At 37.1% G+C, this 13,935-nt stretch overlaps 1 protein-coding gene and 1 long non-coding RNA gene across 2 annotated transcripts in view; one reads left to right on the forward strand and one right to left on the reverse strand.

Moving 5' to 3' along the window:
* LOC106529880 (uncharacterized) overlaps nucleotides 1-11,200 on the forward strand; it is an 18,930-nt gene extending 7,730 nt beyond the window's left edge. Inside the window, exon 3 of the long non-coding RNA XR_001311708.1 lies at nucleotides 10,929-11,200. This is a non-coding gene — a long non-coding RNA (uncharacterized LOC106529880). The remainder of the gene's footprint in view (nucleotides 1-10,928) is intronic.
* cunh4orf33 (chromosome unknown C4orf33 homolog) lies at nucleotides 9,754-13,935 on the reverse strand (the record flags this gene model as incomplete). The annotated part of the gene is given in 5 exon segments (XM_014025400.1): nucleotides 9,754-10,367; nucleotides 12,079-12,278; nucleotides 12,366-12,417; nucleotides 12,512-12,572; nucleotides 13,775-13,935. Coding segments are annotated over 5 exon segments (571 nt in total), but the record flags the coding sequence as incomplete, so codon positions are not given.

Below are 13,935 nucleotides of genomic sequence, written 5' to 3' on the forward strand. Positions count from 1 at the left end.
ATAAAATCACCATTCAAATTACCCTCAATCTAAAAAGACCAGTGACTGGCCAGTGTCCTTAGCGCTCAGAGTTTTGTGAAAACAAAAATGAGAAAATCATAAATGATTTCTTCTGAACTGTAAAATAGGGCCTTGACCTATCCATGATGACTTGGATTCCAAAACATCAAACATTATCATCGCTTTTTTCTTCTATTGCTATAATATTTTAGCACTTTGGTCTAATTTTTGTTTAGAAAAAAATATCTCAATGCTGAGAATCCCTCACACAAAAGGCACTCAAGGTTTTCAAGTGCTAATTGGGGCATCTTGGTAAAGTTGTCACCTACAAAAGCTCCCTTTTAAGTTGATCGATCTGCTTAATGATAGAGGTGCAATTAATTGAGTCAGAAGAGATAAATGGCTGAGCACTGATCATCCGGTGACTTTCCAACCATTGATTTGTCCCTTATCTTGGCTAATAAGCTGCTGCTGGGGGGAATAATGCAGCACTTGTTATTTAGATTCAGGCTMCTAAATCTTACTTATTCCTCAAGGCCTCAGCCAAGTAAACCAATAAGTGCTTAATTATCAAAAGCAATTAACATTAGGATCATTTATATTTGTCATAGGAAGCTTTTGTTTGTTTGTTTGTTTGTTTGTTTGTTTGTTTGTTTGTTTGTTTGTTTGTTTATTGAGCAACAAGAGTGACAGAATCCTTCTCTGTTTTTATAAAAACTAAAACGATACATGAACCGCAGACAATCCTAATGTTGCATTTGATTTGAACATGACCAGGCACAAGCTTCACATGCTGCACAATCGTATACAATATTGTGAAACTGTGTGACTGACTCTCAACCACAACATCTCTAAAACTGACTGAATCACTGCTAGATTTGTGGTTTTTAGTAATTAGTTGACTGTGGTGGCTATCTTCAATGTCATTTGCATCAAAATTTAATTAATCCAGTGATTATTTTCTGAGRGATTTCTTCAAATACATCCYGTTGTTCTTGAGATATTTTGCTAACAGAGACTGTKCTGAAYTTAGCTYGGCTARTGGTAAAATGTAAACAAAGATCTTGCACAATTTGTTAGCAATTGAGAATGTGTTACTTTTCAGTGGCAGCTACACACTACATTTTACATTATAATCTGTAGAACTGACTGAGGGAAAGACATCTTTGTGTTTTTTTGTGAATTGTTCTAGAAGGATTTGATGTTCTTGTTTTTKKTTTKKTTTWKTWRKTWWWRRWTWWTWAWKKTTKRAMYTWWTYKKKSCMAAAAAATGGGCAAATATAAATTTATTTCTTCTCTCTGCTGTCTTTCATTTAATTTTATTTGTGATTTGCATTTTTTTTTCATATTTAATTGTACATATAATTTATTTTGTATTTTAAAATAATAAAGTTTTTGAATTGAATTGTTTTTTAAGGCTGGYGGACTGTGGCAGACRTATGGAATCAAGTTGACTCCAAAAATCAATCAGTTGTAGATATGCATCCAATTATTACTTTCTGCACTTTTCATTAAAAATGTCTTTGGTTTTGCTAACAGGCAGAAAGACAAACACACAGAARCTGGTAAAAATAAAATTGTCCACCTTTGCCTTTCAGCAGTAAGTACATCCATCAATCCATTATCCATACATGTGTGCTAATAAATGTGACTGGGAAATAACTAACAGAATGTCAACATAACTGCACCCAGATTGGAAACTTGAAAATAATATTCTGAAGTTATTTTATAGTTTGAAAAAGAGGTTTGAGTTCACAGACACACTTCTTATAGGCAAAGCTATTGAATTAACAGAAAATATTAAACCTTGTCAACAACAAAAAAATATTAGGGTTTCTCTGAGTAAAAATGTTTATTATTTAATTTATTGAATTGATGAAACAATAATAATAATAATAATAATAATAATAATAATAATAATAATAATAATAATAATAATAATAATAATGGAGTTCATAGCAGGTAAAGTTTGTGTTGATTTATTGCAAATGTAACTATAAATCTTGTTAAACACTTTCCACATTATGGTTTCTATATAAATCCAAAGCTTTTATTGTGTTTTAACCTGTTCCTGGAAACACAAGAAGACYGACTGGACCCCATTGGCAGAAGCAGCATGGCTATTCTAAATAACTGTTATCAAACCTAACTACTGCCGGGGGCAACYCAGCGGGCAGCTGCTGCTGCAACAGGACATTCCATTTGACTCCTGCAGGCTGTGGTYGGCCACTATAGTCCTGAAAGGATGGCTTCAAGAGATAAAGCTTCCTTTCTTTTCTGGCTGGAGCGCAGCAGCATGAGCCAAGCTTTTACAGCAGAACTGAGAGTTAGCCATAAAGTTAGTCTGTGGCGGCATTCACTCCTCCAGCAATGAGWGGAACACACTTGGTGAAAATTAAGTGTGCCCACCTGGGTGTCATCATACCAGTCAGAACTATTTGCAGAGCCGTTTGGCCACAAACTGATTAATTACTGTATACCCTTTATGGCTGAAACACATTCCAGTGGATGTTAGCAGTGGTAGATCTAGAGGGTTTTTTTTTGTTGTTTTTTTTTTTYTTGTGAGGGCAAAGGTGGTTCCAGCAGGAGAACAAAATTTATTGTAGCTTTTATCTGGAAATGAAATAGATGCATTTTACCTTTCACCTCCTGCTCCAGGGGTACAGCACCAGTAACCACTGGTTGAGGGGTCTAGAAACAGTCTTTGCTGGTAAAATGTCCAGGTCTGGTTGGAAGGTATCCTTTTTGAAATTCAAAAATGATGTGTGTCAATGCTAAATCGCTGAGTTAGCATAGAGTTAAGTTTGATGGAGATGTCCTTGAGTTTAAGCATTTTACAAAACTCACAAAAATAGGGTGACAACTGGGGTGACAATTTCTTCTTTTCCAGTGGCAGTGTCTTTCTCTAGAACAGAGGTGCCCAAAGTGGGGCCTGCGGGCCAAATTTGACCTGTCAAACCATTTGATTTGGCCTGCCACTTTCACTCATGGTGCTGACTTTATCTTTGATTTCTATTATATTAAGAATAAACAGGAAATCAAAGTAACTACAAGAGAAATTTAGATTAGATTTAAGCACACATAAAGACCACAAATACTCGTATTTGATCAATTTACAAAATGTCCCATAAGCTTTTGGTGCCTGAGCGTGCACAGGCTAAAAACAAAAAGACATGAGCAGCTTTATCAGAATAAAAAAGGACTRTACTGAAGCAGTATTTGTATTTCATTTATTATATTATTGTATCCAGCCACATCCCTCAGGTAGATTTTTATTTTGGCCTTCATGAGGAAAAGGTTTGGGCACCCATGCTCTAGAACATCCAATGGATGTTAGCAGTTTTTCAGTCTAGTAGAAAGGTGGAGTGTTATTTTCACAAKTCCAAATGCAGTGAAAGTTGCCCTCTTGTCACATTTGATTACATTTCAGAAAATATGCATGGCACATACATTACGAAAAATTAGAGCAAAACTAGRAAAGGCAAAACTTTCCTAAAAAGATAAACAGGCTATACTCCTGACAATGGATTGTAGCAGATTCAAGAGTAGTTGAAAAGTGGCACCAAGTGACAAGTGTGAAAAATGAACGGAAACCGCCACAGTTCACATTCTGTATTTGATGACTGYCACGTAAATTATACACATCATCTCTCTCCTGCAGGCTGTACAGTATTTTCTTTAATAAGTGAGATGCAGGTGATGAACTGATGGAATGCATTGAAAGACATTTCAGCATTTTATCTGTTCATAATGCAGCGCAGGCAGCTATGACACCAAAGCAAGATAAATACTATAATTATTATTCCTGTCTCTCACAGCTCACCCGGTTGCAGATTGTCTATCTTATTCATCATGCCTGCACAAACACTTATGTGCTCACACTCACTCACACACACACGCACACACACACACACACACACACACGCACACACAATGTTTTGATGTGACAAATCTATATCCATCCTGGGGAGTCAAAGTGAGATTTAGTGCGGCACCCTTGCAGGGTAACTGCAGTGTGGGCGACTCCATATTAAATTGTCTACTGAAGTGGGCCAGATTGTGTTAGTCCGGTCTATCCATTCATCTGTGCCAGTGCTTTTCTGCCTTCATTCATTTTATGAACAGTACTGAAAAGAGGACTACTCCTATRAAACAGAGGGGTCTATTTTTTGCAAAGGTGTAATAAAAGTAGCTAAAAATAATAAAATMGAAGAAAAAAACAGTAATTTAAACACTGAAAGAAATCCCCCAAAAAATTTAATAGAGCCTGCCACTTTGTGTGTTTAGCCGGCAGCAATCAAAGTATGTATTTGAGATTATCATCATCTRCTGCCACACCTAATTCCAGCTCAGTATGCTTCAAACTGACTAAGTTTTGGCCACTTGAGTTGTTGTAGAGTGAGCTGCAGGAGCTGTTAAATCTTTGAAGTGTTGAATATTCAAATTATTTGTAGTTCATTAGGAAATAAACCATTTGGAAGCGGACAACAATAGGTTTAGCTTCACCAAAATGCATTGCTTTCTATGCATTTCTATTCTAGGCACCAAAGACGAAAAACATAATGTGGAGGAAATCTAAACACTGAATGAATAGAAGTGAGCGGGTCGTGAGTGTTAATGTAAGCAATTGTTTTTGGTTTACCATATGCAATTACCTACTTGCTATTTCAACATTTGCATAGTTTTAAACGCTGCAAACCCAAAGCCGCCTCTRTAAGAGCAGATGAACAAAACAGGTGCTAATGGAATGGCACAAAATGGCGTGTACAGCACACAACAGCGGCTCCGCTAATGAGCGTAGAGGAGGTGAAAACACATATGCACGAGTGGACACACCCACGCACACACCCACAAACAACACCTCAACGTGCTAAGACACTATCAGCATGCTCTCATTTTACCAGGACCATTTATAAGGGTTTGTTGCCATGGTCACAGTGTGATTTATTTCCCAATTAAGACTTGGTAAACCTGCTCACTTACACCGAGTAATTTCAAGCTGCACATAAATTACCTTCAAGCCTAATGTGGCCCTGTGTGATATTAAAAACAAATGAATATCACCATCTTGGATCTCTCAAACTAGTAAACTTCGGCTTTGGAAGTGTTTCTTTTTCTTTGTTTATGGCACAAAACTAGATATTTTCTGATAATTGTGCGCAACATTTAATTGGCAATTAATGTGCATGCAAAATCAGATGAATTTCAGCTGACTTCACATCCAATAACAACTTTTTTTCCACATTCAGCTCGCCTAAAATGAAGATAAACAATGTCGGGATGGATGAGAGAGTCAGCAGGCAGGTGGGAATGTAATGGAATCAATTAGGCAAACACTTGTGATTTATATTCTGTGCTGATAACAAAGAAAGCTTAATTTAGTTTCCTTTTCTTTCTTATTGATATCTTTTGTTCCTAATGTTTGTACAAAAACAACTTTTAAATCCCACAGCCTCTTGTGACAAATAATGAGAGCGTCAACGTTCGTCTTTACTTTTCTGTTATTAGCAATGATTTATCAACAAAAAGCCCAGATATTCAGCTGCTTACAATGTAAAATTCCTTCTTTGTCTATTTTTTTATCACCAGCTGCCAAAGGCAAMGCTGAAGCAATAATGTTTGGGTTTTTTATGTGTTTGTTGATAATGCCCATTCGCTGTTAGCAAAATATCTCAATAAACATTAAATGGACATTAATGAAAGTTTCAGAAAGTTGTCATTGAATGCACATCTGCATTTCACCTTAGAGTCAATTCAATTTAAAATCACAGCAAAGTAACCATAGTGAACACAAAAAATGTCCATAACTCAATTGATTGTATTCAAATAGCTGACGTCATTTCCAGCACGTAGGCTACTCTGAGCACAAACTGATCGCCACAAGATTTGTGTTCAAAATGTTGCCATTAAAATTAGAATGAACTCTTTCTATTACAAATATATCTCATAAACCAGAGGGCATGTTTTTATAAAACTTTTAGAAAGGAATATCTAATAACTATGCATCTGCAACTGATTAATTTTTGTCATGTCAAATTAAAATGGCCACCACAGCTAATCAATTTGCAACAACGTAAAAGTAATTAGTGACTTTTTTTCTGATGTTCAGCTAAAATTTTGTGTGGTAGTAGATGAGAGTCGTTCAAAAGATAATTCTCAACCCCTAATAGCTAATGCAATTAGGGGTGCAACGATACAGAAAATTCACAATTTGGTTTGGTTCGATACTTTAGTCTCACAGTTCGATATTTTTTGATTAAAAAAAAAAGAAATGTCCATGCCCTTAACTTGTAATTTATTGAAATTAATTATGACCATTTTTTAACCTCAAAAGTACAGGATTTTTTTTCTTTAAATGTTATTGAAACAGCAAGTTTCTCAGTGGATCTGCACTCAACAATGCAGCCTAGGTGGAGTAGTCGAACACAGATCCACTGATCCTTCAGCCCAGCACTTCTACAGAAGGCAAGCTAATAAAATAAATTTTACCAATCTGTAYTGTTTGATACATAGTGTGTAATGAACCTAAAGCACTGTATTGAATGGTTTGATACAGATACATGTATTGTTGCTCCCCTAAATGCAATTTATTGCAATATTGCCTGAGATTTTACRTATTGTAAAGGTTTGACCAAAACCATCCTAACAGCATCATTTCTCAGCATTAGATGATCTTAGTGTAAAACTCTGGCATGAACATGTGACGTGCATTCTTTCAAAGAAAGCTAGGCCTTTAATATCTTTATTTTGTCATGGACATGGTTTGACAATTTCTGGATGTTTGAATACATGACACAAAGTCATGTTTGCTCAAGTTTGCAAATACTAGTTTAACATTGTTCTGTAATGAACCCTCTCTGCTGCTCTCTTATCTATTCCCCTCATTCTCTGACTKGCCCCTCCTGCTCACTGCAGTGTTCTTGAGCAGAAGAACTCGTCTGGCCCTCATTAATGTCCTTGGCATTCGCTTGGCTCTGCAACTCTCTTTTCCTCTCCCCAGCCTCTTATAGCTTCATCTCACATTCTGGCCATGCCATTCCTGTGCGCKCAACACTAGCAGGCTTCGGCTGCAATTAGTGCTTATGTCGTCAGGCGTTAGCGARTGCACACACACTCACACACACACCACTGAAGCATTTTTTGGTCCACGTCTATTTTCTCCTGCTCTCGGCTATCTTTTTCCACTCTTCAGCCCTGCAGCGTTCTCAGTAATGATGGAATTCTTGGACAATAATTAGACAGTTATTAAGCATTCACTTGATTTAAAAAAGAATACTAGGATGCCATGTTCTCCTTTAGTTGACTTTTGTAATAAGCACATCTACTTAATCAAAAAAGCAGAAAAACTGGGGTAAACACACTAAAAATGAAATAYTTTATGAGAGATTTATTCCATTAGTTACAGAACAGCTCCAGGATTAGGGTGCAGTTTGGATCTAAACGGCACTTCAAAGATTAGGTAAGATCAAATCCCTTGTAAATACTGATCAAAGTTTGCTATATTAGACTCATATGCCATATCATGATTGTGTTGTAAAGGATARTGATAAGGCTTTTTGAACTTTTACAATCTGACAGTTCCCATGCCAATAGCTTGCAACAACTTTGGATTGTGTCACATTAGCTCCTTTATGAATCTTTCACAGAATTCCTTAAACTAGGCAAAGTCATTAATGTTTTCCCTGTTTTCATCTTTCCTCCCATTTCATGTTCAGAGATCACTCCTTTGTACCTCGAACTCTATTTTTCATCAAAACTTTATCCTCATTCAAACCCTCAAACACTCTTTAAACTTGAGAAAATGAGACCCACGTCTGTAGGAAATGAAATAATAATAATATTATAGAAAAGGTAACTAGGTCTGGAGTAATCACCAGAAAGTTTCTGACACCAAAAATCACCCCTRAGCTGTTGCTGAATGTTTTAGAGCTGGCTGGTCTCTTTTCTGAGGGGAATGTGACAGCTCTTCTGTTTGTACGTCTGCTGGGCTTTAGAGGTAGAACGGAGGCAGCTACCTCTTCTGCTCTCCCCCTCTCATCTCTTCACACTAATTAGAAAGAACTGGGTTTGAATCTTAGAGGGGACATGCATCCTCGGGCTGCTCTCAGGTAGGTGTGGGTAGTCATCATTCATCAAAGGCTTTTATGAAGATCCTGTTCTTGTGAAAAAGATGTCCAGAAACATGATTGTGGGTCACATTTTATTAGAAATAGACATGATGGTGAAATATGGCGTGACAACTCCTTTGTGYGTGTGTGTAGGTGAATGTTGTGTAGTGTGGTGGCAAGGCACYGCAGGCAATGATAAGGAGGGGGCTTAAGCGGCAAGCTCTCCAGGCCTAATCACAGCTCCCATTTCAAAGGCGAGGATGCCAATTAAAACTGATAGGGCTCAATATGGGCTTTTGGGCTGCCGCAGCGAAGGGCAACACAGCCAACATGAAAATCAATCACCCTCCTTCTCCTCGGCTTCTGTTCAGGAGAAGCGGTTTGCTACTTGGTGATCTGAACGAAGCTCAGGATAAACACGCTCCCTCTGTCGGGAGCTGGATCGGGGCAAAGCGGTGACACTCCCAGAGGTCAGGAGAAGCGCACACCCGAGTCACCATTTGTGTGACAATATAGTAAAAATACTACGCTTTGTAAGAAGCTCTGTCGTGGGGAACATAAACAAGTGGGATTTTTCATATTTATACTGAAGCTGAGGAGTGTGACAAATAGGTAATTAAACATTTAAGTAAACCTTTATTACTGTTTATTTCATTGAGTGTCATTTCATGATATAATTAAAAGCCTAACATTTCTTGAAAGTAATGCCTGTCAGCTTTCATACTAGTTTTAGACAAAGACGGATTTTGGTTAAATTTGAAAACAATGTTATTTCATACAGTCCTGATGCATCTCAGTAATCCAGGTAGAAAAAATAAATAAAAAAAAACAATAAGTAGATCCTCTGGATGGGTTCATAACGTTTCATCTCTCCTCCAAGAGACTTCTTCAGTCTGAGGAGTTTCAGGTGAATTCAGCCTTATAAGCACTGCCTCCACCTGGACAAACAGGTTAGTCACATGCAAAACAGGGCCATCGACTAACAATAGGCTTGATTAGWTCTATTGTTCATAGAGGGTCATGTGCCCCATCATCTGACTTACTGGTTTGAATGCTTCGGCAAAATAACCAAATAAACACAGCTGAAGCATCCAAACCAATAAGTCAGGTGATGGGGCACATGACCCTCTATGAACAATAGAGATAATCAAGCCTATTGTTAGTCGATGGCCCTCTTTTGCATGTGACCAACTTGTATGTCCAGGTGGAGGCAGTGCTTATAAGGCTGAATTCACCTGAAACTCATCAGACTGAAGAAGTCTCTTGGAGGAGAGAYGAAACRTTTCACTAAAGAAGAACCCATCCAGATGACCTACTTATTTTTTCTTTTTTGGTTATTTCTAGCAATTTATCTTGAATTAGAATGACTCCCCAAGTTACTTTAATGTACATTCAAATATTACTTTCTGAGAGTGTCATTAAAATCTGTCCAGTAAATATTTTCTTATTTTTCTAAAAGTTGGTTCATGCTCCATTTATGATCATACAACAACCAGGGAGCCCGAACCAGACGCTGACCTAAACTAAGCAGCTAAATTAGCTGTGTCAGGAAAGAGAAATGGAAAATAAATTAATAAATAAAATCATATATCTATTTGCAGTAAAGGTTTTTGTCAAATTTATGTCAATTGCTCACAAACAAACATCAAAATCAAAAACAAATTTTATTCTTTTAATTTTTCAGAAACACATTTCACACATTAGTTATTTGAGAATCATTGTGCGTGTTCTCTAAAACTCAGGGCAAAGAATCACTGGGATCTGTAGCGTGTTATCTCAACAAAGTGAAAAATTCAGGCTACGCAGGAGCTGAATGTCAAAATGAGCATCCCTCGTCACCAAGCACATCATAAGCGCTGTAGGTCACACTTGGCTCAGGCAATTTAAGCTGATGTCCAATATTATGTGATGTGTGTGTCTGCGCACGCCTGCACAAATGTGTGTGTGTCGGCGCGCCCGCACAGATGTGTGTGAAGTCTAACGCGGGATGACAAGCTGATAATGCATTTCTTGTCATATCGTTTTGCATCATTAAGTAATAAAGATTGATTGCCCTTTGTTTGCTGTCAAAGACTATTTGCACTATTGCCCTGTTGCTGCTGGGGTGTGTCTGTGTGCAAAAAAATAATCATTTTAAAAGCAAAGTAGAAATTAGGTGAAGCTCAGGCCCTTCCCTTCCACAGATCAGATTCTGGCTGGACCCAGTCCTCTCCCATAATGCTCTGAAGGCGGAAATTTTGGAAATACTCGAGGCGGTGGCTGAGAGACAGACAGAAGATAGAATTATATAAAACGAAAATTGCAAAAACACACTGAAAATCCTGAAAAAACACATCTACATATACTGGTAAGGCAGTATTTTTATTGCTTTATAATTTTAATATAAGCATTTATAAAATGATTTGCAGACATTACAAAAACAAAAAAATGAAAACATTAAAAGTTTTATACTTAGACTGGAACTAACTAAAGTTTGAAAAATAAATCTATCACGATACGTTTCATAATACAATCAAAATGTTTTCCACAATATCATTTAGGTAATTTTATGATGCAGTAAAGGGTACAAACTGCTGACTACTGAGGAGTCAGGAGAAACTTTATGGGTTTATTGTTTAATATATATACATACATACAGTATATAGCTTTGTTATTCAGATCAATWGCTGCCACAGTTAACTACTGATCTGGTTAATGATACTGTATCTGAGTATATGACACAGAGGAAAAGAAGAGAACTTTTTGGGAGGAACTTGTGTGTCTTACGTGGTAAATCCACTGGTTCTCTGAAAAAACGGCTTCCTTTCTATTTATTTACAGAAAGGACTCTGCATGTATCATCACTGTCTGAGCAACTTCAGGATTACTGGTTTTAGTGGCAGTATGGTTACAGGTGTGTACATGTATCTCTTGTTAGCTTTTCTTCAACAAGCTGGGAGAGACTTTTCTCAGTCTGCCCACCCTCTTTTCAGAAGCTTCTTTTTATTCTGTGCACATCCTTAGATAAGGAAAACTCTCAAATCAAAAATAACTAAATTGCTTGTTTTGTGTATTTCTAACAGGGTTCCCACACCTTGGTCAACATCAAATTCAAGGACCTTTTAAGGACTTTCCGGTACCAATTTCCTCAAATTCAAGAACCACACGCGACGGCAATTACCTACTGTTACTGCAGATTGTTGTCAATAAACAGGTTTAATATGTAAATTCAACAAAAAACTGAACAACATAAAAGTTGTTGAGTCAGAATCAATGAAAGAAAGTGGATTAAATGTTTACCCTTCATTCATATCCACAATACACAGACATGTAATTATGTCCTGGGAGGTTGGGCAGTTCAGTTTAGGAGGAGGAAATGTGAACATGTCCAGACCCTTGGTGAGAACAGGAGCTGTGGTGTTCTCACCTGGGCTCAGAAAAAAACGACCCGCCCTACTCTGCTCTGATTGGCTAAAACTTTGACTATGGTTCACGTTATTGATCGAAAGCAACGTCAGTTTACCGTAATCCTGAGTTATCCACTGCCATCCTTTTCCAGAGGATGAAAATCAGTCGTGTGAATAGAGAGCTTCAATCCCCAAAAAGCATTCAAGGAATTTCAAGGACAAGTGTAATTTTTGGCTGTTTTCACAAACTTTCCAGGGCCGTAAAATCTTTTTTTTCAAATTCACAAACTTTCAAGGATTTCAAAGACCCATGGGAACCCTGTTCTAAGTGTTGTAAGACATGGTCTGTTGTCTTGTTTTCTTGTTTTCAGCATCTTCGTGTCACTGTTGTCAGATTTTCATTATAGTTGTGAAGCAGTCTTTGTTAGCTCTGCTTACTGTTTTCCATAATGCATTTTTCTTATACTGACATGCTGTGTTATAACACTCAGAATGTGCCTATAAACGTTCTTGTCTGAACAGCTGATCACCTGGTTTGTGATGTACGAGACCCTGAACTGTTTTCTATAAGCCAGCATACTCACAAGTTAGGCTGTTGGCCTTCCACGATGTCCTCTTTGGGGATGGAGTAGAGAGCCTCATACGTGCGCTTCTCTCCTGAGCCATGAATAGCATACGAGTTCATCTTGTTGACGTTGGGAGGGAAGTATGTCCATGGGATTAGAGCCTCACCCTTCCACGTATCCCCTGTGTTCGTGGTTGTAAACATAATTGGAAGTTGTTGCTGGAGAAAGGGGGAAAAATGAGAGAAAACTAAGAAACACTTAAAAAGAAAAATAAATCCTAACATACTTATGTGGCTTCAGCCTACCAGAAATGCATTGCCAACTCCTGAAAGTAGCAGTATAAGGTGCTGTCCATGCCTAAAGTGAAAACAAAGTGTATCTGATGATGAAACTGTTTATTAACACAAGGTCATGCACATAAAAAGAGCAACAGCTTAGCTTTGAAACTTACGGGCAAAGCTCCACCTCAAGGTAATTTTCAGTTGTGCTATCAAGGAAGAAAGACTCCACAACTGACAAGATAATGAAGGGAAAWTAAGATAAGACATTTATTCTTACATTAATAAACTGCTTAACAGCTGTTAATAATCTTATCAGCAACTTTAGCAGAAGAAAGCAGACTATAATTAAATCACTGCGTCTTGTTTTTAAGTTACAGTACAACAAACGAGCAAGGCTATGCTGGAATAAAAACAATRTAAAATCAATTTTTTAATAAGTGAAAACCACCGGCTCTCCCACTAACCAAGCAACAAACTCATTATCTACCTAAACTATAATGGTTTCCTATCTTTTAAGTAACATTAATGAGGCCAAATGAGGGGGGCTCATTTACCAGACATCAAACTTCTTTAAGGTCAATTAGACTGGATTGTTATTATTCAACCTCATTATAAAAGTTTAATTGCTATGTATTACCAAAATAATGATAATGCAGTTACCATAATAGTAATCATAAATGTGGCCAGGTGTCAGAACCCTTGTCTCCCAAACTGCTATGAACTATCTTTGCAGTTTTATTTCAGCTTTTAGAATGGCTTGAAATTGCATCACACACATTTAATTACTTAATCAGATCTGAAATAATTGCTTTACTGTAACTGGACTATGGAGGTGGTGCGTGGGTGTAGGCACTTGCAAGAACCATAAAGACATGTGCAAGTGTGCAATCTGTATCAGTGAGATAGCAAGGTGACTTCAATGAGTTTTACATGTTTGTTTGTTGTTGTTGTTTTTTTTTTTCAGATTGTTTCCAGAGTTTGTCAGTGGAACATTAGCTTGTTATATAATGTTTAGGAAATATGTTATTTTTTTATTAATATATTTTTGGGTGGGGGTAGATCTACAGCATGCCTGTTAAAAAACATTATGAATTATAAAAGGGCCATCTTAGTTAGTAATAATGTTTTTTGGGAAAAAAAAAAACTTTAAATTTAAGTAGGTGCACAAAATAAATAAACAATGCATTGCATGTTACTTGTTTTGTGCATTGTTTCGTCCTTTTTAACAACTATTCTGTAAACTTTTTAATGAAAATAATAAAATAATAAAGAATAATATAAAATAATTTTATTTACACTATGTGTAACTAGTAGTAACATCCTTGTTTGAAATGATCTAAAAACTATTTTCTCCATTACATTTGGCAAATGTGAAAAAAGCACAAACAAATAGTAGCACGGCTATGACAGAAATGGTCTATTTTCTTACCCACCTTCATAATTCCAGAGTTCAGGGAAGGACAGTCCTGGTTCCCCTGGAGGAGCTGCTGGGTCATTGAAGAACGGACCAGATACCTCCATTCTCAGCCCTACTTTTCCATCAGAGAAGACAATCCTGATGGGGTCATGATCCACAGGGTTGCTGTCCCAGGTG

The sequence above is a fragment of the Austrofundulus limnaeus genome, unplaced genomic scaffold (genome assembly GCF_001266775.1).
Source record: "Austrofundulus limnaeus strain Quisiro unplaced genomic scaffold, Austrofundulus_limnaeus-1.0 Scaffold473, whole genome shotgun sequence".
Classification (NCBI taxonomy): domain Eukaryota; kingdom Metazoa; phylum Chordata; class Actinopteri; order Cyprinodontiformes; family Rivulidae; genus Austrofundulus; species Austrofundulus limnaeus.